Source organism: Corvus cornix, chromosome 1 (genome assembly GCF_000738735.6).
Source record: "Corvus cornix cornix isolate S_Up_H32 chromosome 1, ASM73873v5, whole genome shotgun sequence".
NCBI lineage: Eukaryota > Metazoa > Chordata > Aves > Passeriformes > Corvidae > Corvus > Corvus cornix.
Genome location: NC_046332.1, coordinates 27,929,044 through 27,952,541, shown reverse-complemented (window position 1 = coordinate 27,952,541; position 23,498 = coordinate 27,929,044). Strand labels below are relative to the sequence as shown.

General features: G+C 52.8%; 1 protein-coding gene across 7 annotated transcripts; it reads left to right on the top strand.

Moving 5' to 3' along the window:
- Positions 1 to 1,481: 1,481 nt before the first annotated feature.
- IFFO1 (intermediate filament family orphan 1) lies at positions 1,482 to 19,651 on the top strand. Of its 7 annotated transcripts, none has more exons than XM_039560119.1 (10): positions 1,482 to 2,202; positions 7,145 to 7,205; positions 7,290 to 7,385; positions 7,623 to 7,763; positions 8,213 to 8,221; positions 8,675 to 8,859; positions 9,337 to 9,445; positions 10,160 to 10,252; positions 10,443 to 10,573; positions 11,186 to 19,651. In XM_039560119.1, the coding sequence occupies exons 1-10, from the start codon at positions 1,508 to 1,510 to the stop codon at positions 11,286 to 11,288; spliced, it is 1,623 nt and encodes a 540-aa protein (XP_039416053.1). In that variant the 5' UTR covers positions 1,482 to 1,507; the 3' UTR covers positions 11,289 to 19,651. The 7 variants fall into 7 exon arrangements, with proteins under 7 accessions (XP_039416053.1, XP_039416044.1, XP_039416034.1 ...); XM_039560110.1 differs by having other exon boundaries at positions 10,157 to 10,252; XM_039560100.1 differs by having other exon boundaries at positions 9,337 to 9,457.
- The last annotated feature ends 3,847 nt before the right edge of the window (positions 19,652 to 23,498 follow it).

The following is a 23,498-nucleotide window of genomic DNA, read 5'->3' as shown; positions in this document are numbered from 1 at the left end:
CCCAACCTAAGCCCATCTCAGAGGGACTGAAGTCCAGTTGAGTTCCAGTGGTCATGGGTGTGCCGGGGGGATGCAGACAGTTACTAGTGGGAGAGGAGATATTATAAATGCAGCTGGGGGCTGCTGTGGGGAGCCTTGAGTCACAGGCAGGACAGGGGAGACAGGCAGGCCACAGGATATAACTGATGCTGGACACAGCAAGGCAGGAGAGGGGAACAAATTTGATTTGGCCTGCTCCCAGGCCAGGAAGGCAGAAGACTAATGGAGGGATGGAGGAGACTTGTAGCCAAAGAGGAGAAGCAGCAGGGAAGATTCAATAGGCAGACTCTCAGTCAAGACTCACAAAGCTGGCCGTCCTCAGTGGAGCTGGGAAGTTCCTGGCAGTGTGGATTGAGCCATACCTTTGATCCCAAGGGAAGGGCTGTAGCACACTGCCCCACTGGAGCACGCCCAGCTCCCTCCACAGAGCTCAGTGTAGTGTGGTGCTGGGCATCTCTTTGAATTCAAACCCACCGCTCGCTCACCCCTTGCTGACAGCTTGGCTGAGACCGCTTTGTGCAAATGCCGCACTCGGCTCAGCTCCTCAATGGAAGTCCTGGGGGAACGGGCCAGGAGCACACAGACAGCAAGGGAACACAGGTGTCTACATCCATAAAATATTTATGTAGGGATTGATTTGTGCGCAGCCTCCTCACACCAGATAACGGGGTGAGGGGCGACGGCAGCGCTTCTTGCAAAATTCACCTGGGGTCGGGGTCGGCGGTAAGAGGGAATGACCTAAAGAAGGCTAAAATGAGGGACATGAAACAAGACACGAGGCTGCTTTGTGAACAAGGAAGGAGGAAGCCAGTTGCAAGCCAAGCATGACATCTGAGAGGCTGCCTCCACACAGCCTCCTCTGCCCGCTGGCTCGCCATTGTCCAGCGGCAGCTGCCCGTAGGCGGGCTGCCAGCACAGCAAGGGCAGGGCTGTCTTGGGGGGCTCGAGCGAGGATAACGAGAGGGTTTGGGGGTGCAGAGGCAAAGTTCTGCCCTCTTCAAGGGGGGGCAGCTCTGGGAAAGCACTAAATTCTATGCAAAAAAATAATAAAATATTAAAAATTAGGAGGCAGAGGCACACTGTGTTGCGGCTGGGCTAGTTACGGGAATCGGTACCAGGCGGGGCTTCAGCTAGCGGTGCCGGAGAGGGACTTTCCCCCGGGGAATCCTGCTGGACCCGGCCGCGTCCCTTCGCCCCGGGGCGCCCCGAAACCCTCCGGGGAGGCCGAGCCGCCCCACGGCGGGGGGAGAGGCGGGGGGCGGGCGGAGGAAAGGGAGGTTCTGCCGTGTCCCCTCCTCTGCTCGCTCCGCCCGGGGCCGGCGGCGGGGCGCGGAGGGGAGCGGGGGCGGCTCTCGGAGCCCGCCGCCGCCGCCGCATCCCCGCCGCAGCGGAAGCCGCGCCCCCGCCGCCGGGGCTGGCCGGGCGCATCCCCCCCGCCCGGCGCTCCCCGCCCCGTCCCGCCGCCGCCATGAACCCGCTCTTCGGCCCCAACCTCTTCCTCCTGCCACAGGAGCAGCAGGGGCTGCCGGGCCCCGAGCTGCCGCCGCCGCCCGCCGCCGAGCCCCTGGCCGGGGAGCCGCCCGCCGGCCCCTTCCCCGCGCCGCCCGCCGCCATGGCCCTCCGCAACGACCTGGGCTCCAACATCAGCGTCCTCAAGACGCTGAACCTGCGGTTCCGCTGCTTCCTGGCCAAGGTCCACGAGCTGGAGCGGCGCAACCGGCAGCTGGAGAAGCAGCTGCAGCAGGCGCTGGAGGAGGGGGCGGGCGGCCGCGGCCGGGGACCCCCGCGCCGGGACCAGGCGGTGCAGACCGGCTTCGTGGGTCCCATCCGCACCCTGGGGCTGGGGCTGGGGCCGGGGCTGGGGCTGGGGCTGGGGCTGGGCTCGGCCCGGGCGCTGGGGTCCCCCGGTTCCCGCCCCGGTGGTCCCGGCCAGCCCTCCGCCTTCTCCGCCGGCTCCCGCTTCATGCCCGGCACCATCTGGTCCTTCTCGCAAGCCCGGCGGCTCGGCCCGGGGCCCGAGACCACCCTGGTGCAGGGACCGGGCGTCTCCTGGGTCCACCCCGACGGGGTGGGGGTGCAGATCGACACCATCACCCCCGAGATCCGGGCCCTCTACAATGTGCTGGCCAAGGTGAAGAGGGAGCGCGACGAGTACAAGCGCAGGTGAGAAGGGGCGGCGGGAGGGAGGGGCACCGGCGGCATCCCCGAGGGACCGAAACTATCGCCGGGGAGGCTGCAGGGCTCTGCCCGGTGGGCGCTGTGCGGGAGAAGCAGGGAGGGAAGGCGACAGTCCTGGCCAGACTTCTCGGGAGCACGGGCTGCAGGCAGCATGAGGAACAATGTGGACCCCTGAAAGCATTTGTTTGTGCCTGTGTCTCCTCCCTTGCCACCTGGTGTGTGAACTCTCTACGGGTGTTCGTCGAGCCTTTTTCCATCTTACCAACCTGGCATGAGGGACTAGAAATGCCTTTCCAAGCAGGGAAGGAATAACTTGAGGAATGACTCCAGGAGCTGTGTTGTAAAGGCAAGGGGATCTGGAAATGCTTGGGAAGGAGGAGCCGCCTGAAAGTAGGTGAGGAAGGTGGACATGCAGCAGTGAGCGGGTTTGGATTGGAAAAGGCTGCTGGGAAGAGAAAAGTTCTCAGGACGCGTCGGAAGGTGTCGAGAAGCCCCTCAGCAGGATGACTGGCTCCCCTAGGCCCTTTCCCTCGCCAGTGCGCTCCAGCTGGCCCCTCAGCAGCAGAGAGCCAGGGCGGGACACCCCACTCCTCGGGGGCTTTCCTCCCGACCCAAAATAGCTGTGGCATGGTACGTGCCTTGGAGAAGGGTGAAGCAGAATGTAAAGCTAATCTCTTGGCCGGTTCTTCTTTCCTGTGCAGGGTGGCCGCTGCTCTCGCTGCGCGCCGGCACCGCTTTTGTTTCAGGCCAGTTTGCGAGGCTGCTCCCGGATCTGCACGTAGGATGAGATCAGGCTGGGGCTGGTCGCGGGGTCAGAGCACAGGGCCGGGTGAGAGCGTCACTGGCAACTGACACCACCCCAGTGACTGGTTTTGGGGTTTTTCAGAAGTCACTTTACGATGCTTTAGAAGCAGTTAGAAAGTTTCTGATTCCACACCCAACTCCCCGCGGGAACTGTGCCACTGACCGGTTCTGCACAGCCACGGGCTCTGGTGCCAAGGTCAAGGCTGGGGTCCAAGATGACACCTTATGCTTTTGGCTTTATAAGGCTTAGGCTGAGCAAACTGGCCTGTCAGATGCTGTGAGGGCACTGAGCACGGCACATGGAAAGGAAGAGTTGGCATCTCTTCTTTCCCGCCAACTGCTGCATGTACCTAAGGCCTTTTTTTTTAAGCCAGTGGGCAGGCTCCTTCTCCAGAGGGGAGCAGCACTCCTTGCCTTGCATTTTCAGATTGGGCAGTGGGAAGCTAGAGCCAATTTTTTAGCCAGGAAAGCTTGAGCCTCAAAGTGGGTCAGCCAGAGAGGATCAAGCTGGGTTTGTTGGTGCTGCTGAAACTTTGGGAGAATGGAGAGCTTTTCCACGTTGTCCCTCTCTGGCAAGTGAGCTTCAGGGAAGGTTGCAGAGGGGGTGACAGAGGGACCGCTGAGGGTGAGCAGGGGGGGCACCACAAGCTGCCATGAACCAATGTTATTGGTGGGATCTATTTTTGGAGTGTGTTACCAAGAGCTGGGGGAAAGCAGACCCCACCCCCAGACCCTATCCAGCACTGGGAACTTTCTGACGGGTACAGCCAGGTCCCAAACAGGGGAATGGGACAGGAGGATCCCGTTTCCACACCCTTCTTCATGCTGGGGGCTGACACCAACATCCCTTGGGAGCTGAGAGTTCCCTGCCATGGTGGGCTGTGATCTGCCATGGGAACAGTGCAGCTGGTGTCATGCCTTTGCCACCTGCCTGGAGACAGATGGAAGAGCCCATATTAACACAGGACTTCCCAGTTCTCTGACCCATGGCTTGGGTGCTGGAGCTTGTGTTTTTTTCAGGACAGTGTTGCCACCATGCATCCCACAGCACTTGGAGCAGTGCAGCAGGAGCTTCCCTCTGGATATGCAGGGCCTGAAATTCAAGTCAGGGATCCAGGAGGGGTGTGGGGGCCGTAGGGAGAGATGAGAATAGTTGCAGCAGCAGGAGAGAGGCTCATAGGAGCGGCACTTGGGAGGAGCAGACTGAAATTAGGTGGCCTGGATAGGGGCAAAGGGTGCCTGTATTATACAGACCTGCTAAGTGCTGGGGATCTGGGAGTCTCATCACGTTTGTGCTGTCTGCTACATCTACTGCTTGTGTTCACAAGTAGTTCTTATGTTGGATGTTGCAAGGACACGCTGGAGGTATGGAATGAGTAGTGCTATGACACAGTGTGTTAGAGTCACAGAGCGGTTTGGGTTGGAAAGGACCTCTGGGGATTATCTAGTCCAATCCCCCTGCTGTGGGGTTTCACTAGATCAGGTTGCTCAAAGCGCTGACCTTGAACATTTCCAGTGATGGGCCATCCACATCTTCTCTGGGCAACCTGCTCCAAGTGTCTCACCACCATCATAAAAATTTCTCCCTCATGTCCAATCTAAACCTACCTTCTTTCAGTTTAAAACTTTCGCCTCCTGTCACCGCAGGCAAAAGTCTGGTAAAAAGTCTCTCCATCATTCTTACAAGCCCCCTTGTTTATTAAAATGCTTCAAGAAGGTCTTTTGTTGTTGTGATTGCCCTCCAAGGAGCTGTGCCAGGCTGCAGGGCCTTCCCCATTAAGGTAAGCTCAAACATAGTTCAGATGTGGCAAGAGGGGGATAAGTGGAGCTTCAGGCCCAGAGCAGCCCAAAGCCCCGGTGTGCCCTGACCCTGCAGGATGGGGTAAAACACCCCAGTGCCTGCTGCAGTGAGCAGGATTTTTAAAGATGGGGGAATTGTTTATTTTGCTAAGTGAACTTGTTGAAGGGACACACCTGGCAGGGACAGCACTGCATCTTTTCACGTCCCTGCCTTTGGGAGGGCTGTCCCATAGCTGGCAAGGAGATGGTCAGGTCCGCCTGCAGCTGGGACCCTCCTGCCCTCGCTGTCTGCCTTTGGGGAGGTTGTTGCTTTGCAGCAGTGCAGGAAGGGCCCCCATCTCCTCTTGGTGGGCACCGGTGGCCGTTGGGGTTGTGTGGGGCAGCCTCGCTTCCAGCTGGCAGCGACCTGGCGGCGGCTGGCGGCCGTGCGGGGCTGCGGGTGCAGCGCTGCAGGCAGGTTATTATTAGGAGTGGTGCATTGCAGGAGGGAGCAGGGGAGAAGGAGCCAGGCAGGAGATGAGCAGGGGAGAGGTTTGCAATGGATGGGTGCACGGGTTTGTCCCTTGTGGGGTGAATGGCTGTTTTCTCCTGCCTTTTAAGTCGGTGTTTATGTGACCTGCACTCGTCTTCTGTAGCACTGGTGTGCAATGAACTCTTACCAGGATTTGCAGCTATGCTTTACGTCCCCAGTGAGTCTGGGCTATATAGAGACCCACAGGGAGGCGGGGACCAAAAAAGAGGCAGTGCCAGACCGAGAAAGATGCTGAAATTTTTTTCTTGTGGTGGAAGGCGTTTTTGTCCCTGGGGAGGGAGGCTTTGTTTGAGCAGTTCCCATATAAGGGCAATTCTACCTTTTAAGTTTCTCCTTCCTTTTTGCTTCATCTCTCTTTCCCCAAAGGGATGGGAGCACTCTTTGATTCCCCTTCTGAAGCTGTGGTATGGATCCAACACCAACACGAGGAGTGCACACTTTTGTCCTTGTTAGAGTAAGGAGCAGTGTTGGTAGCTTTAAGAGCTTAGAAATTCACAAGCCAGGGCTCTCCCATGTTGTCACATTGTCCAGATACCCCGAGATAACAAATGTGAGGGCTTTTCATACACTTTCTGGCCTCCTAGGCCTTAGGATTTATTGTTCAAACTTGGTGTCAGTAAGTGAGAGATTTTTCACATCCTTGTGCAGAGTCGCAGTGTCTGTGTTGGTGCTTGCAGGCATTAAATAGAAACCAGAGCTCACAGCCCCAGGAAGGGCCCAGCTCTGGTTGCTTTCCCAGAGTGATCTCGCTTTCTCAGAAAAATCTGGCTCTCCCAGAAGAGCCAGGAGCTGGGTAAGAATGCAGCAGCCCTGCCCCATGCTGCACCACAGCGCATGCCAACCCCCGTGCTCCATGGGATCATCATTTAGCCAAGAGCAGTACGGCTTGATGGCCTCCCAACAGACCATGGGCTGGGCCAACACTGCAGCGTGACCCAAGATGTTGATCTCATGCAGTGAAATATAATATAATAATTGCATGGGGATGTGTCTTTGCACAGCAAGGCCAGGAGCCTTGCAGCTCCACTTTTTGCAAAGCTGCAGAGCCTAATACCCACTGGACAGCCTGGCATAAAGTGGCACAGTCCATTCTGCTTCCTTGTGGGATAAAACAGTGTTCTTTAATCCAACCTGTTATGCGGCAGTAGAGCCAAGGAGTCTTGTGCCCCTGCCCGGGCAGCGTGGCCTGGCACAGGGCAGCCCTCGTTGGGACAGGCAGAAGAGCAGCCCTTCATGCACAGGGTGGTCACTCATGCTGTGAGGTGGTTTGGTGTCAAGGTCAGGTTTGTGCTTCTGGATTGCCTGAACTGCAACACTGCAGGCACACAAATGTGGTCACAAAAATGATGTAGATGGAGGCAACTCTGGATTATATCTGCAAACCGGTTGTTGAGTGTTGGAGCTGAACTTAATGTCACCCAGGGCCGTGGGGCTCGGGGGCAGATGGAGAGGCCAGTGGGCTGTGACGGGCCATGGGCCAGCCCCAGTGTGGCAGGGCCTGCAGCGCAGCTGCTGTGCAGAGCCTGCGGTCGGTGTCCCCAGCTCCCCCCATCGCAGGGCGGGCGGCCGTGCTGGGGCAGGGCTCGTGGCCGGGGGGGCCAATGGGCTTGGCAGCTGCCATGGCCTGAAAACAAGAGGCTATGCATTCCTGGGCACGTTCTCCTTCCCACCCCGGTGCTGTCGTGCCCCGCTCTCGGATAGCTTTGGGGTGAGCAGCTGCTGCTCTGTCCTCTCCCTTTGGCAGCCAGCGAGGCAAGGCCGATGGGATCTGACCGGCGTTTGTCTCCCTAGATGGGAAGAGGAGTACACGGTGCGTGTCCAGCTTCAGGACAGGGTGACTGAGCTGCAGGAGGTGAGCATCGCTGTCCCCCCTTCCCCTGCACCCCATCTGCCCCACACTGGTGCTGATTTGCACATCTCCCTCTCCCCGGTGCAGGAAGCCCAGGAGGCTGAAGCTTGCCAGGAGGAGCTGGCCATGAAGGTGGAGCAGCTCAAGGCAGAGCTTGTTGTCTTCAAGGGACTGATGAGCAATGTGAGTCCCTAATCCCTCTCTGACCCCACAGCAGTGTCCTATCCAAGTGGTCTGGCTATGTAGAAAAGCAGTTCCTTGGTGGGGCCCATCCAGCACTGGCAGGGTTGGTCCGGGGTGCAGTGAGCAAAGTAGGGATGTGGGAGCAGTCCTGCATGAGGGGGAAAGTGGGGGCACTGATTGCCATTTGTTTTCCTAATATTCCTCCTTTGTGCCCTTTCTGTGGTGCTGTGGGTTCAGAACATCACGGAGCTGGACACCAAGATCCAGGAGAAGGCCATGAAGGTGGACATGGACATCTGCCGTCGCATCGACATCACTGCCAAGCTGTGTGATGTGGCACAGCAGCGGAACTGCGAGGACATGATCAAGATGTTTCAGGTGAGAAGCGCCCACTGCTGCTCCAGACTCAGCCACCAGCTCTGGGGAGGAGAGTTCCCAAAGGAGGTAGAAGAGACGACACCAGCCCCCTGCTAGGGGAGACACTTGGTCACCCTCGCCCTTGTTCCTTGCGGTCCCTTGCTTTCTGTCTCTCTTGGGAGGACCAGGCAAAAGGGCACAGAGAGGAGGTGGAAAGCTCCAGATGTTGCTTTGGACATCTAGAGTCCCCTCAACCTCTTGCTGACCTGTTGTGTTGGGCCTGGGGACCCCACAGTGGTAGGGGAACAGCTGCAGGAGGGAGACAAGTTGCTTGAGCGTCTGTCTCTAACTCCATCTCTCTCCTTCCCCTTCCCCTCTCCGTCATCTTCTCTCTGTCTCTCTTCTCTGTCTCTGTCTCTTTTCTCTTTCTGGATGTTGCTGCCTTTCTGTCTCGCTCTTTGTCCCTACAGAAGCAACTGGTTAGTTCCATTCAGTTGAGAAATTTTACAAATTTTAAACTTTCTATAAAAAAGGTTGGACTATAAATATTGACATATTTCACCTTTTTCAGACTGTCTCTTTTTTCCTGTTTCTGTCACTGTGTTTCCCTGTCTCTGGACTGGGGTGGTGGGTGATTTGAGTTTTTCTGCAGTAAAACCCATTGTTTTTTCTCATCAGATTCACAGATTCCATCTTTAGTTGCTTAGTTTTAATTTTAGAAAATGCTAAAACCATGTTTTATCCATTGCACCCATCTTTAACCTGATCATAATGAGCCCATCTCTCTTTCTCTCTCTCTCTCTCTCTTTTCTTCCTTCCTTTATTTCTGTCTTTCTCTCTTTCCCTGCCTTTCTGTCCCTCCACCATTCCTTTCCCCTCCATCTCCTCCCAACTCCCTGCTCCTGACCTCGGACCCGGCTTCGTTTCTGTAGTCTCTGCACTTGTCTCCCGTTAAGGTCCCAGCCTCGGTGGGGCGGAAGCGGGAGCGCAAGCAGGTCAGCGACGAGGACACCTCGCTGTCAGAGAGCGATGCCTCCCGGAAGCCTGACGAGGAGGAGGAGGACGAGACCACGGCCATGAGTATCAATGAGGAAATGCAAAGGATGCTGAACCAGCTGTGAGTGCGGCTGCCGTGCACCTCTGCCCACGGTGTTGAGCCAGGCTCCAGGACCGGGCTCCCTGCTGGTCCCGGGATGGGGAGGGCAAGGGTGGTCTGTGGCTTCCCTTCCCAGGTGAGGGCAAGATGGGAGATGCTGCTGTGGAGTATGTTCACCCTGTGCTCTGTGGCACAGTGGGACTGACCCCCTGGGAGACCTGAGCCCACTCCTGCTGAGAGTGGGAGCTGGTCCAACTCCCCTCCTCTTGGCCCCCATCCCACCTTTTGGGAGTCCGTGCCCGAATTTGCTGGGGGCTCCTGACCATAAAGCCAGCCCCTTCCCTGTCAGCTGTTGGGTTTGGGCACACCAGAGCTCACCCTGACCGCCAAGAGCTGCAGCCTTGCCTGTGAGTGGGAGCAAGGCTTTGGCACTGACACAGCCCCCTGCCTGCCATGGCTCTCCTGCTGGGTGCTGATGTGCTGTTCCCTTGTGCCCAGGAGAGAATATGACTTTGAGGATGACTGTGACAGCCTCACGTGGGAGGAGACAGAAGAAACACTGCTCCTCTGGGAGGACTTCTCCGGATACGCCATTGCAGCGGCAGAGGTGCAGGGGGAGGTAACAGTGGTGTCAGGGCCCTGAGGTCACATTGGGTTGGGACACTCGGTCCTGCCTGAGCCTGGGGAGATGCTCTCTCAAAGACCAGATTTCAGCCCCTTTCCCTTTGCAGGCCTGTACAGATGCTTTCCTACCTTTTCTGCATGAATACATTACAGCATCCCTGTCGAGCTCTCCTTGTTAGAGACAGGACAGGGACCTGTAGCCTGAGGGGTGTGCTGAGGGAAGGGTGCACACACGTTGGGGGAGCCACAGCCCATCCAGAAGAGAAGAATTCCTCTGGCTGGACTGGTCTCTGGTGATCCTTGTTCATGTTCTCCAGCCCACCTACCCACTGTGCAGCAAAACTGCCCCAACAGAGGCCTCAGTGTCTGGCCAAAGCCCTTGTCATCCCAAATCTCTGGCCCTTGGCAGTCCCCTGGGGATGTGTCATGCTCGGGAATGGTCTGTGTTCTCCAAATCTTCAGTGCAATGCTGGGCTTGTTCGGGTTGATGTGGTCACTGCCCAGTGTGGCGAGTTCTGAGTCTCTCAAGTCCATGTTGGCAGGACTGACTCATGTCTTATTTGTACTACACTGTATATGTTTCTTCCTCTTTTCCCAGTGCTGCCAGTTCTTTCTCTGATTTGTCTCTCTCTTGCCTTTGGTTTCTCATGTTGGACGCTTCCCCGCCTCTAAACCTGCTGTCTGCTCTCCTCAGCAGCAGGACGACAGCCTGGAGAAGGTGATCAAGGACACGGAGTCGCTGTTCAAGAGCCGTGAGAAGGAGTACCAGGAAACCATCGACCAAATAGAGGTGGGAGAAGGAGGAGATAGGGAGGACATGGCACAGAAGGGTGTGAAATGGGGGAGTGGGTCCCTGGGGGAGGGAGACACAATGCTGGAGCAGGTCACTGGTAATGTGGGCGACAGCCCTGGGTCTGGCCATGCCCACTGCCCTGCACCACATGCCCTGGGGTCATCTCTGCACCTTTTCCCTTGCCCAGCTGGAACTGGCCACAGCCAAGAATGACATGAACCGGCACCTCCACGAGTACATGGAGATGTGCAGCATGAAGCGAGGCTTGGATGTGCAGATGGAGACCTGCCGGCGGCTCATCACCCAGTCTGGGGACAGGTGAGCTTCAGCAGGAGAGCTGGGATACTCGTGCTCTGGGTCTGAAGCCAGGGTGGTGGTGAGAGGGAGCTGAAGGGCTGGGTAGTGCTCCTGCCCTGCCCTCATGTGGCACAGAGAGAGGGCAGTTCCCAGAGGCTGTTGGACTCCTGGCTGGCCTTCACACAGGTCACGGTGCCACCTCTGCAGAAGGTAGGCAACACACGGCAGTCAACTTTGACAGGTGAAGCCAGACACCCCCATGGAGAGAGGAGCTGCCATTGTGCAGGGACACTGTGTAAGTCCCCAAAAGCCTGTGGAGCCAGGGTGGCTCCAGGCTGGGGACCCCTGTGGTGGACTTTCACAGACCCCTAGCCTTACATGCCTTGCCAGGGTCCTGCTGTGGGCCCGCCCCTCCAGCATCTCCTTCAGCTCTGCTTCGTGCTCTTGCTCAGTGTCCTCTGGAGCACCCTCCCAGCACCCTGGGATTCCTGCAGACCCACACATGCCCCAAGGAGCACAAGGGCACTTCAGCTTCTCTCTTCCTTGCTCTGGTGACCCCTGCCCACACCAGACTGGGTCCTTTCCCTCCCCCTAGGCAATGCTCTGACTACTGCCCTTTACTCTTCTCTGCAGAAAGTCCCCTGCCTTCACCCCGACCTCCAACAGCGAGTCAGCCCCGAATGAGGAGAGCGAGGAATCTGACCGTGATCCCCCCAGCGATGCTTCCATCAGATAATGAGGGGAGGCCCTGCTCTCTCGGACCCCCTTCCTGGCATGGGGGTGCCTGAGTCACACCTGGGAGAGACTGTCAGGGACGTGGAACCGCTGGTAAACGTCTGTCGCCCAGGCTCACTCCCGTTTTGGGGTGCTTGGCAGATCCCACACACCCCCTCACCGGATACCTTGCAAATGGGAATAGCTAGATAGACCTGAGGGCCCTCGCCCGGGCTGCTTTGCCTTCAGCCCCTTCTCTATTCCCTTTCCCTGCTTTGGTTAAACCATGGTTCGGGCAGGGAGGCTCCAAACCTGCCATGGTGGCGTTCTGCAGGACCTGCTCCCAGGCGCCCCCAGACCCACCTCCTCTGGCCTCCATCCTGGTACACTTGACCTGCCCCTGCCCTCCCTGTGCTACCTGGAGCTGAACGAGAGCCGTACCTCCTTGCAAACTGGACCTGACACTGGTGCCAACTGGACCGAGCCCAGGGCTCTCCCTGTCCTTGCTGCTGGCCGGGCACCTGGCTGGTCCCCACGCCGTGCCGGGCATCCCGAGCCCTGCCACGCCTCCTCCAGGGCGGGGGCTGAGTCCTGCTCACTGTGCACTTTGCTTTGCCGCCCGTCGGCGATGCGCTCACGTCTGTGTTACGGGGGCGAGGTCATTAAATGGGACAATTTCCTTTTCTACAGCTGCACTGGGTGTGGGCTCTCCCTGTGCGACATGTGGCTTGAGGTGGGGCTGTCCTCCATCAGACACCAAGCCCACGTCAGTGGGTCCCCCCATGGGACAGTCCCATCCCTTGGGCATGCCAGGTGGGACTGGCAGATGGGACAGTGGTGAGATCCCTGTTGTGAGAGCCACTGGCCCTCGACAGGCACTGCTGCTGCATGGGCTGCCTTGTTTTTGACCTGGAGCATCATCGATGCAGAGGCTGAGGGATTGGAAATGAAGCTGATCCTGGCTTGTGACTTGTGAACCTTCCTCTCTTCCTGTTGCCTGGTCTCCTCTGCCACACCAGGGCATCCCAGAGCACCTTCCTGCCTGCCCTCAGTCCCACATCCCACCTTGCAGTGGGGGATCCCCTGTCCCACCATCTCTTGTAGCATTTTCCTGGCTGGCTGCAGCTCCTGCTCCTCCGGTGATGGTGACAGGAGGCTGGGGTCTAGCAGGGTGTCAGGAGGGAGCGAGCAGTGTGATCCAGAAAGGCAGTGGGATCACTGAAAAATGGACACAGGCTGCATAGCCAAGGCAGATGAAGCTCCAGAGAAAAATGTGCTCCTCACTAAAGGTACTGAAGAGAATGTACATGGCAGCAGAGTTTTTGGATCATCTCTAAGACTAGGTATGGAAGATAAAATGGGGGCTGAGGGATACAAGAGTTCCTCTGTAAGTGTGGCCTGGGTGGCTGATGCTGCCGAGTGCTTGAGCTGGGAGCGCTGTAGCATCCATGCACCCCAGCACACAGTGTCCGTGTTTGGGCAGGGTGAGGTGCTCTGCCCGTGCCTGCAAGATGTGTTAGGGCATGTGTTGGCATTTCAGCAGGGGCTGAGCTGGCTGGTTAGAGCTGGCAGGGAGGTGAGTCCCTGCAAATGGCAGGAGAATTGAGCAGGAAACAGGAAATCAGGGCGCAGGTGGAGCACTGCTGCTGCTGGGGAATGGCAATTCCTCAGCCTGGGGTCTGCTGTGGCTGGGCTCCGACTCCTGACTGCCGTCTTCGCTTCTTGCAGGAGGTTGGGAAGGTGTTTCACAGGAGCAGCAGGGTGCTGGGAAGTAGCAGAAGCCCTGGCTGCCTATGGGTGTGCAGGTGGATGGGAGGTGCATGCCTCAGTGCCTGCCATGGCCCTCACCTCCATGCCACCTTGCTCAACTGTTTGCATTTCCTTTCCCTCTTCCCTCTTTATTTTTCTACCTAAAAGAGCTAAAGCCAGAGGAAGTATTTTAGTATTTCAGTCTTCTACTTTCAAGTGATGATGCCTCACACACAGTAGATCAGGGGTCACTTCCTATGCTGCCTGGAGGCTCTTCTGTTTCATGCAAATCCCCTTTCCTGGAGGTGTCTTTGCAGTGTTTTCTGCTCTTTCTGGCTTGTGGAGAGTTCTGAGAGTGGCCAACAACTTCTGGCTTCCCCCGTGCACAATCCAGGATGTGCATACCTTTGCCTTGGTCCTGCTTAAGGAACCCACAAGGCTGCAGAGTACATACCCTGAGAGATTTGAGGTGTGAAGCACAGAAGGACTGACATCTCTGCCTCAAGCAGTTGTTGCCCAGAGGAACAGTAGGTGCTGCTAGACACCCGTGTCCCAGGACACGTGGGGAGCCCGGTCCCACACTGCCTGCCAGGACTCCATTTGCAGTGAAACCGAAATCTCCACCACCCACACGTGCAAGATGCTGTTCCCTGGTGAATGGTATCACCAGTAAGAGGCTCTGTTCCCCCACCAGTTTGACAGCCTCCAAGATCTCTCTGGCAGGATATGCGACATGGGTCCTTTGCCTCAGCAATTTCTCAGTGTGGGAAGCACAGCCCAAGGCCTCTGGTGTTAGCTGGACCACCTACCTGTCCAGCAGTGGTGACCCCACATCTTTGATGCTGGAATGAGGAGATGTGGTCCCTCCATCTATTGAATTCTTCTTTGTGGACTCCTGTTCATTCTTTGGGGAGTATTTAGTCTGTTTTTCTCCACCATGAGCCCTGCTGGGAACTGTGATGTCTAGGAACTACTCAGTGCCGTATTGCTTCTTGAGTCCCTAATGTCACCCCTTCCAGGACACCTCTCAGCAGTGCCCACTCAGGAAGCAATAACAAGACCTGTCTAGCTCAGTGTCCGTGCATTAATGTGAGTGTTTAATGTCCAAGAACAGTCCAAGCACGGACTGAATGGGGTTCCATGGCAGGATGCATCTGGGCAGTCCCTCTGTCAGCATTCAACTCAGGACTGTGGTTGCTGAGTGCTGACCTCTTGAACATTTGTCCAGCATTATCCTTTGAGGATCATATCTCTGGATTGGCAATAAGGTCTTCCCATTGAATATTTAGGCAGACTGGTTCATCAGCTTCTTACCCCTCAGAAGTCCATGTTGGCAGAGACTTGCTTGGACAGTCTGGAATGGTGCTGGTGATTGCTCTGCCTTCTTCCCCCCCAGCATTTGGGTTTTTGTGTCCAGGTGAGGACAGGCACAACTTTCACTGTCAGCCACAGGAGTGGCACAAAACCCCTCCCTTGAGGCAAGAGCTGTCCCTCTTGGGGTTGGGAGAGACCCACTTGTGAGCATCCTGCCTCCACGAGGCACTGAGGGACACGATCAGCCTTTGAGCTGGGGTGAGACACACAGGTCTCCGCCATGGCTGCTGCACTCCGTGCTCCCCGTGCTGAGATCAGCCTCTTGGCAAAGGACTTCAGCAGGCAGTGCTAGCCATGCTCTAGAAGTGAGTCCTGGCTCCCCACTGAATGCATTTCTCATCCTGTGGCATGCAGTCACCTCCCCTACCCCTTCCCTGGTGGTGTTCCGTAGGACTCATCTGAAAGGTGAGCTCTCATCCTCGGAGACCCTGTCTTCAACGTGGCTTTGAGCTAACTTCAGCCTCTTCAGGGACCTCCTTGGAAGAATCCTGTGGCAACAGGCCTTGCAAGCAAGAGGATTCTAAGAGAGCTGGTCAGTATTCAAGCACCACTTCCTCCAGGCTCAAGAATGGTACATCCCCATGAGCAAGAAATCAAGCAAAGGGGGCAAGAGAACTCTGTGGATCAACAGGAACTGTCAAGCACAAGCAGGAGATACACAGGATGTAGAATCAGGAACAGGCTACTTGAAAAAAATACAGGGATTTTGTCAGAGTAAGGCCCATCTGGAATTAAATCAGGCCAAGGAGATATCAAGGACAGCAAGAAGGGCTTTTTCAAATGTATAAAAACAAAAGGAAAACTAAAGGGAAATGTGGGCCTACTACTAAATGGAGCGGGGACCCTGGTGACAGAGGACACAGAAAAGGCAAATGTACTGAATGCTTTCTTTGTATCAGTCTTCACTTACAAGACCAGCCCTCAGGAATCTCTGACCCAGGAGACCAGGGAAAATGAATGTTGGCAGGAAGATTCTCCCTTGGGCAGGGAGGATTGGGTTAGAGATCACCTAGGGAAATGTGATATCCACAAATCCGTGGGCCCTGTTGGGATGCATCCACAAGTGCTAAGGAGCTGGTGGACACCACAGCGATCATCTTTGAAAGGTCTGGAGATCAGGAGAGGTGCCTGAGACCTGGAAGAAAGCAAATGTCATCCCAGTCTTCAAAGAGGGCAAGAAGGAGGACCCAGGAAACTACCAGGCAGTCAGCCTCACCTCAATCCCAACTAGGTGATGGAGCACCTCATTCTGGAGGTTATCTCTAAGCATGTGGAATACAAGAAGGTGAGCAGGAGAGTCAGCTTGAATTCACTAAAGGCAAATGATGCTTGACCAACATGATTGCTTTCTACCAGGAGAAAACTACCAGGATGGATGAGGGCAGAGCAGTGGGTATTGTCTACCTCGACCTCAGCAAGGGTTTTGACACTCTCTCACAAGATCCTCATGGACAAACTTAGGAAGTGTGGATTGGATGAGTAGACAGTAAGGTGGATTGAGAACTGGCTGAACAGCAGATCCCAGAGGGTCATAGTCAGTGGCACAGGGTCTAGCTGAAGGCCTGTCACTAGTGATGTCCCCCAAGGTTCAGTACCAGGCCCATCATTGTTTAACTTATTCATCAATGACTTGGATGAAGGGGAGATGCCTCCTCATCAAGTTCACTGCTGACACAAAGCTGGGAGGAGTGGCTGATACCCCATAGGGCTGTGCTGCCTTTCTGAAGGACAACAGCTTGGAGAGATGGGGAGAGAGGAACCTTCTGAAATTCAGCAGAGGCAAATGCAGGGTTCTGCACCTGGGGAGGAAGAGCCCCATGTACCTGCACAGGCTGGGGGCTGACCTGCTGGAAAGCAGCTCTGCAGAGAAGGACATGGTGGTTCTGGTGGCCAAAAAGACCACTGGTGTCCTGGGTGCATTAGGAAGAACATTGCCAGCAGGGCGAGGGAGGTGATCCTGCCCCTCCAGTCAGCCCTGGTGAGGTGAATCTGGGGTGCTGTGTCCAGTTCTGGGCTCCTCAGTCCCAGAGAGACATGGAGCTCCTGGAGCAGGTCCACCAGAGGGGAATGAAAGTCATTAGGTGAGGAAGCACCTCATGAGGAAAGGCTGAGGGATTTGGGCCTGTTCAGCCTTGAGAGGAGATGTCTGAGAGGGGACCTCAGCAATGTCTATAAGTATCTGTGGGCTGGGTGTCAGAGGAAGGAGCCAGGCTCCTCTTCTTGGTGGTGCCAAGCACTAGGACAAGAGGCAATGGGCAGAAACTGAACAAAGGAAGAACTTCTTTAGTGTGTGGGTGACACACAGTGAACACTTCTTTACTGGAACAACTCGCCCAGAGAAGTTGTGGAGTCTTCCTCACTGGAGATACTCCAGAACCATCTGGAGGCAATCCTGTGTCATGTGCTCTGGGATGACCCTGCTTGAGGAGAGAGGCTGGACCAGATTACTCCACTGGTAGGCCCTTCCAACCTTACCCATTCTGGGATTCTGACCAGGCCCACTGAATTGCTTGGTGAATACTAGCAGATGTTCCCACAGAGAGGGTGGGGAGCATGACTTTCCTTGCTCCTGACTGCTTAAGTGTGGGATGGTGCTTACTTGCTTTAGAGGGTTGAGGAAACCTAACCACTAAGTAGCCCACATCTTCTTCCTTGTGTTAAGTGAACCTGCACCCTCTCTTCATTCATTCCTGGATCCCATCTCTTTTAGATCATATCACTGGAAGAGTCTGACTTGTTTTTGTTTCTAGGTTTGAGCTGGGAGCTTGACTTTCCTAAGCCTTATACCTTTGGCCATATTCTTTATACATTTATGATTGTTGTGTCTCAGGTACCTGTGGCACAGGGTATGCCAGAACTTGCACGTGATGATCAAGTAGGTCAAGTACTCTGGCTACAGGTAAGAAACCTCCTTTCAAGAGGAGAGGTCAGAATTAATGCAGAACACAGTGGAGTGCTGTCTCATTGGGAATGCACCTGGATGATGCACGGACAGGCTCCTGAAGACATCTGCCAGGCCCCTGCACATGGTGATTTAGTGCTAGGAGTGATGGTAAGGCAGCACGGAGAATGGAAGGGCTACAGTCAGCTTTAGGGAAGCCCAATCATTGCTTAATCTTCCACTGGATGTATGAAACTCTGAGAGGTGTTTTAGATGCGAATTTTCTAAATGCTTGGGACACTTCCCCTGGGACAGAGCAAGGAGGTGATGCTGTAGGTCCTCGGGTGGGTGGTGTATAGATGTCATAGCTTAGAGAGCAGCTGTAAGAGCTGGGTGTTGAGATAACACTATGGAAAAGGAGCTCAAGTGGCTACCAAAAGCCATCATGATCAAGCTGGACAAATGTCACAACAGATGGGAAGAGGCAGCATTTTTGGCTTTGAGAGCAGACTGCATCTGGGCAAAGTGCAAGAGGAAAGAGAAATCACCAGAGTAGGTAGAAATGTAGTTAATTGATATTTTTAAGGGTCACAGCCACATGGTAGAAATGCTAGATCAGTCTAACCTGTTGAATAAAGGAATAGGCAAGAGCCATTGTAAATTTGGTTTACAAGCTGTGATAAAAGTCATATTCACTCTAGAGCTGAGAGCCAAACATGCTCTGACACACAATTTCATCAAAGCATTGAAGGGTCTTTTATATACTCCTGAATCCCACCCCCCCCACAAACATGTTGATTTAATTTGTAAGTACCTCCCTGCTTTGCTTGACAAAGAAAATTGTGTTGTCAGTGGGAGACTTCAGCTTGGGATACCAAAGAATATGCTATGCCAGGGGGAATTTCTCATCAATTTACAAATGATGGCATGCCCAAGTAAGGCAAGGATTTTAGATGTCCTTATGACAGATGAATATTGGGTTAAGACTGATGGGATCAACCGAGAAACAAACTGAGACATCAGCCAGGACAAAATGTCACAGCTGAGAACTGTGTGGTGTTATGTAGCTTTTTCTTAGAGTGAAATAAGAGGCAGATCATGGAAAGAGCAGGATTTTTCCAGTTTTTTCAAAAAGCTGTGATTTAGAAACATAAGATAGCTTTCAGTGAGTGAACTTCCTTGAGTAAGTGGCTGTGTGACAGAAGTACTTAGAAATAAGAGTAACTAATAGAAACAATAATAAAGCTTGACCTACATTAACAAAAATAAACCTTGTAACAACTACAGCAACTGTGGTTAGGAGAAAAGGAATAGAGGGACAACAAAATAATGCAGCTGTATGAAAAAGGTCTTCAGCTGCTCATATACCTCAGAAGAAAAAAACAATACCTGAATGTCTAAGGAACTAACATGCTGTTCTAGTTATATTTAAAGAAAAATCAATCCTAACAGTAATATTGTTTTTTTTTACTGGCTGAAATTGGGGAAAAAAATCAAAAGAAGGCAAAAAAAAGAGAAGTACTCACCAGATAAGTCTGTTCTGTATATGGAAAATACAGAATGTGGTCAGAAGGGAATGATGAAGCACTTTCCAGGTAGTTGGCAATAAGGAGGATCCTTGACAGGATCTCCAGATGAGCACTGTAACAATTCCAGGCACAGATGACCTGGAGCACACTAATGTGTGGGGTGCACGGGGTGCAGTAGGGATGAACAAGCCCCCACACAAAGCCTGAGGCTGCCTGGGGAGTTGGAGTGAGCAATGCTGAAAATAAAACACGGCACTGTCGCTGTGCTCCTGCAAACGGTGTTCTGCAAAGCACAGTAACCTCCACACTGACAAAAAAGCACTGGCTGCTGAAATCCGTGGTTTGTGAGGTCAGTTTTAAAAGCATCAGGGAAGACATTTAAAGAAAAGCCTGGGTGGATGGGCAAGCAAATGACGTCAGTGCTTAGTCTGACAGGGCATGGACAAAAGCCAATGAGAAACCAATGGAGGGGGGAGGAGGGGAGAAATCATGAAGGAATGGAAAAAATCTGCAATTTAAGTCACATTTATAGAAGGACAAGGAATTGACAGACAAAACTGATACCATTTTTGATATGTAGAAATGATACAGACTCTCAAAAGGAGTAAATATGTTGGTCAAAAGTGCCAAGAGGCATTACAGGATATATCTGAATGGGGTCAAAAGAGGAGTTCTGTTGCCATACATATATAGCCATGCATAGATATATCCAAGAGCAAGAAATAGTGACTGACCTTCCCTGGGACAACAGAAGGGTTGGAAAGACCTAGAGAGCAGGACTCACATGCAACCTTGTGCAAGTTCTCAGCCAGACACTGAAGACGTCTTTAAACATCTTTTATCCGCACGGGATGTTGGTGTCCTTTGTCCTGCTTTGCATTAGAAACTGGATAGATGGACCAAAGACTTCTAACCATGATTCCAGGCTGGAAAAAAATGTTTTGAGAATGAAAAGTTTAATAGTTACTTTGCTCCTTAAAAGAAAGACAAATGGTTTTGCGCAGTGCCTGAAGTCACTTCATGATGTTGGTCTAGATGGCAGTTTGTCAGGCTGATAAAGGCATACAAGGCTTCTGAGGAGGTGGGGAAGCTGGAGGCCAGGTAAGAGTTGGTGCTTGGTGTCCAGCACCTAAACCAGTATCCAACTTGGCAACTAAAAACCTGGAGATTACAGAGATTACAAACCATCTTTTTTTTTCCCCTTCTGGCCTGGGACTCAGAGCAAGATAAACAAAAGTTGCTCACTTGTTTGTTGGAGGTTTGGGCAATGTCAGAGGAGGGCTTTGAGACCTGCAATGTCAGAGCTGTGTCCCCCACTACACGTAGTATTTCTCACTTAGCAACCTTGAATTTCACCCAGCATTTTAATAACCCAGTCACTCGGTCACAAGATCCTTCTGCACCTTTCCACAGGCTGATTCAGGGCTGAGTGTTTTGGGTCATTTTGTATAATCATCAAACCTTGGCACCCCATGCTCCAAATTATTCTGAAGGTGTTGATTGGTGGGACAGAGGGCCTCAGATGCTGGCCACTCACACCTTCTCTCAGTTGCCACCAGCCTTGCCACTAGTTTTCAACCTGGACAGGTCTTCCCTGTCCTAGGACAGTTCTTTGAAAGGTTTTGCCAGGCCGTTTTTTTCCTAAATCCCATTGCTTTTCATCATGGGAGGGGGTTGAGGTGAGTGGTGAATTACTTGCAGCATAGTTACCTGTTCCTCCATTTCATGCTGAAGACCACCTGACTCTGGTTTGCTGCCCTTCATGCCACAGACACGTTCTCAAGTCCTGATGCTTCAGTTTTCAGTGGTGGCTTCATCTCATTGCTGCCAATGAAAAATCTCCTGTCTGGCAACACCCCAAAGCTCCTCTGACTGCAAAACATCAACTTTACTCTTCACTCATGGCCTTAAGCTTCCCACAGCATCTTACAGCTCTTTGGCAAGTTTCTTATCTCCAAGATGCATTTGAAAGAGATTTTCATTCTTCCTTTTCTATTTATCACAGAATCTCCTTTTTTGGGGGGGGTTATTAAGTTTCATTTACTACTATTTATGAGTTTTTCTTTTATTTTCATTTGACTACAGCTTCTGCTTTTTGACAGCTGCCTTTTCAAATCTTATGCTGTAAAGTATAACCCAGCACTACTGTTCCTTCTAGGAACACTTAATTGAGAATAACTCCCTCAAGAAGATGATACTTCTGTAGTAAGGTAATACATGGAGGTAAGTCAGCTGTCCTAGAGTAAGAGATTACATTTGGCTCAGCAGAGTAAGTAACAAATAACTTGTTTTTGCAGCATGTACCCAGGGTGATTGCCCAAATGGAGGCAGCTTGGTTTTGATGAAATGTGAGTACTGCTGGAGCCTGCAGGGGTGTTTGCTTACCCTAATTCATGAACCTGCATTTTGTGAATGGCATCTGTTATGAAGGAGGTTGAAACATTACTCTTTAAGATGTTTGTCTTTTTTAACTGTGCCATAGTCTTTCAGAGACCTGTATCTCCTCTTCCTTGCCCTGGTCTTGTCAATTGCTTTGCTCAAAGACTGATTTACCTCAGAAGTGGACACAGGATGTTTTAAATGTCCAAGACGTTTTTTCACTGTGCTTACACAGTCACCATTTTGTTATGTTTTGGAGTGATTTTCCAAGTGAACTTAATTATTTTCCACATCTGCTCAAGCTGATTTTCACTACATGGCATCTTCCTTAATGCTGACATCTCAACATGAAGGTGGTCTGAGGACCTTTCTTGGGGAAGGCAGTGCATGTGTAGAACTCTGTGGAAATGCCAAGGAAGTATAAAATAATTTCTCTAAATGTTCAAAATTACCATAAAACTAAATTTTCCTGTAACACCACTGCTAATTACCCTTAGATGTCTTAAAAAAAGGAGAATAAAAGGTAGAGCTTACCACCCCTAGAAATGGTTGGCTGCCATCAGAGAAGCTGTCCCTTGGGTCAGCCAGAGAACTTTCCTAGGTGCATCCCTCTCCTACAACGGCTCTGCACAGTGAGCCCTGGTACCTGGCCAGCCAAAGAATGCAGAGTCAACCCTTCAGCTAGGATCAGTGTCTTTCTGTATCTTCCCCTGGCAAGGTGTTCACAAACCAGGATGGATTCTGGCTTGTGGCAGCTGCTCTTGGAGTTGGTTTGTCCCAGAAAAGTGGCACAATTGCTTTTCACTCATTTGCTGAACAGAGCCTCTTTACGTCTGCCTGAGCACCTGCCTTGCCTGACCAAGCATTTCTATCTGCTTTCCTCAGAAACACCATCAGAACAAACCTAGAGCTCCCCTCTCCTTGGGGGAAAACTCTTCTCCAGAGACAGAAGCAGCTGCCACAGCAGATCTCCCGTCTTTATCCCAATATCATCCACAGTCATATATGTCAATTTTCCAAACTGATTGGAAAAAAAAGAATTAAATGGGGTTTTTTAGGTCAGGGTTGCAGTTCTCAGACAGGCTGGCCACTGAGCTAGTTTTTCCATCTGTCCAGAGGGGGCCTTGCTGTGGTGCCATCTGCAGGCACAGTGTCTGGATGCAAAATGAGGAGGTGGAAGAGCTGCGCATATTAGAGAGAGGAAACCAAGCCCTCCAGGCAGTCCAAAAGCTGCATGACTAGTTTGCCACACTCACTCTCCCTGTTTCCATACAGGACCAACCATGTTTTCAACGCTGTGATTCCTGGCTTTCCTCACCTCAGTACCATACAATTTTTCTAGGAATTTCAAGCAAGACTGTAAACCAGTTGAAACTATTTTAAACAGAGTATTTTAAAACAGAGTGAACCTTTATTCAAATGCTCCCAGCACCAGCTGGTCTGAGAGCACATCCTCTTCCTCCACCCCCAGGCTGAATGACTTTGCTCATTCCCAGAGCAATTCGAGCTCAGGTTGGATAAGGCTCAGACTTGTTAAATAACAGGAATTCTTTGCTCTACCAATTTTCAGGTAGCCTTATCTCAATTAGGAAACATAAGGCTTTTTAAGGGAAAAAGTTGACTCATAGAAACTTTCCAGCTTTTAACCCAGTTCAAAATATGTTTTACACGGGAAAACAGGACATCCATCCTTTTCCCCCATGAGATGCTTTAGTAGCCTCTCTGCACTTCCAGATTATCAAGTGAGATGATGACTGGCACGCACACAAATGTGCAGGCAGCAGCACACAGCACAGCCATTCAAAGCATCCAAGCACAGCAATCAAGAACAGGATGGGACCAACCCGAGACTCATTTGTAAGCCTGAGAGGTCTCCAAGCTACACAACATCCCGGCAGAAACCCAGCTCCACAGGAGGGCTGCCTCCACTGAGCTCCAGCACCAGGCACTTCCCACTTAACACCAGAGTTACCTAAAGCTCCCACGGGGCCATTTGTGGTGTAATCCAAGTATTTCTGCTGTCCCAGGGCTAACAAGCTGCTCAGAGTCCCAGTTCCTATCCAGAGGCTGGTTATTCAACCTTCTTCTCTTAGCAATACAACTTTGAGTCATTGCCCTCTAGCCAAGCAAACTTTTAATTCTTACCCAGCCCAACTGCTGGAGATAAGGGGCTCCAGGAAACCATGTCCAGCATACCTTGATCCTGAGAGTTTAACTCCTCTGGCTTACATCCTTGCTGCATCCAGATCAGAGTCTAAAGCAGCTGGGGTCTGGACAACAGCTCCAGCCATGCCTGCCAGGGAGAGAACACATCAGCCCT

Coding starts and splice junctions, on each gene's coding strand:
- IFFO1 (XM_039560089.1), top strand. CDS start 1,508: ATGAACCCGCTCTTCGGCCCCAACCTCTTCCTCCTGCCACAGGAGCAG. Junction 10,253..10,442: donor AAACCATCGACCAAATAGAG/GTGGGAGAAGGA, acceptor TCCCTTGCCCAG/CTGGAACTGGCCACAGCCAA. Junction 10,574..11,185: donor ATCACCCAGTCTGGGGACAG/GTGAGCTTCAGC, acceptor TCTTCTCTGCAG/AAAGTCCCCTGCCTTCACCC.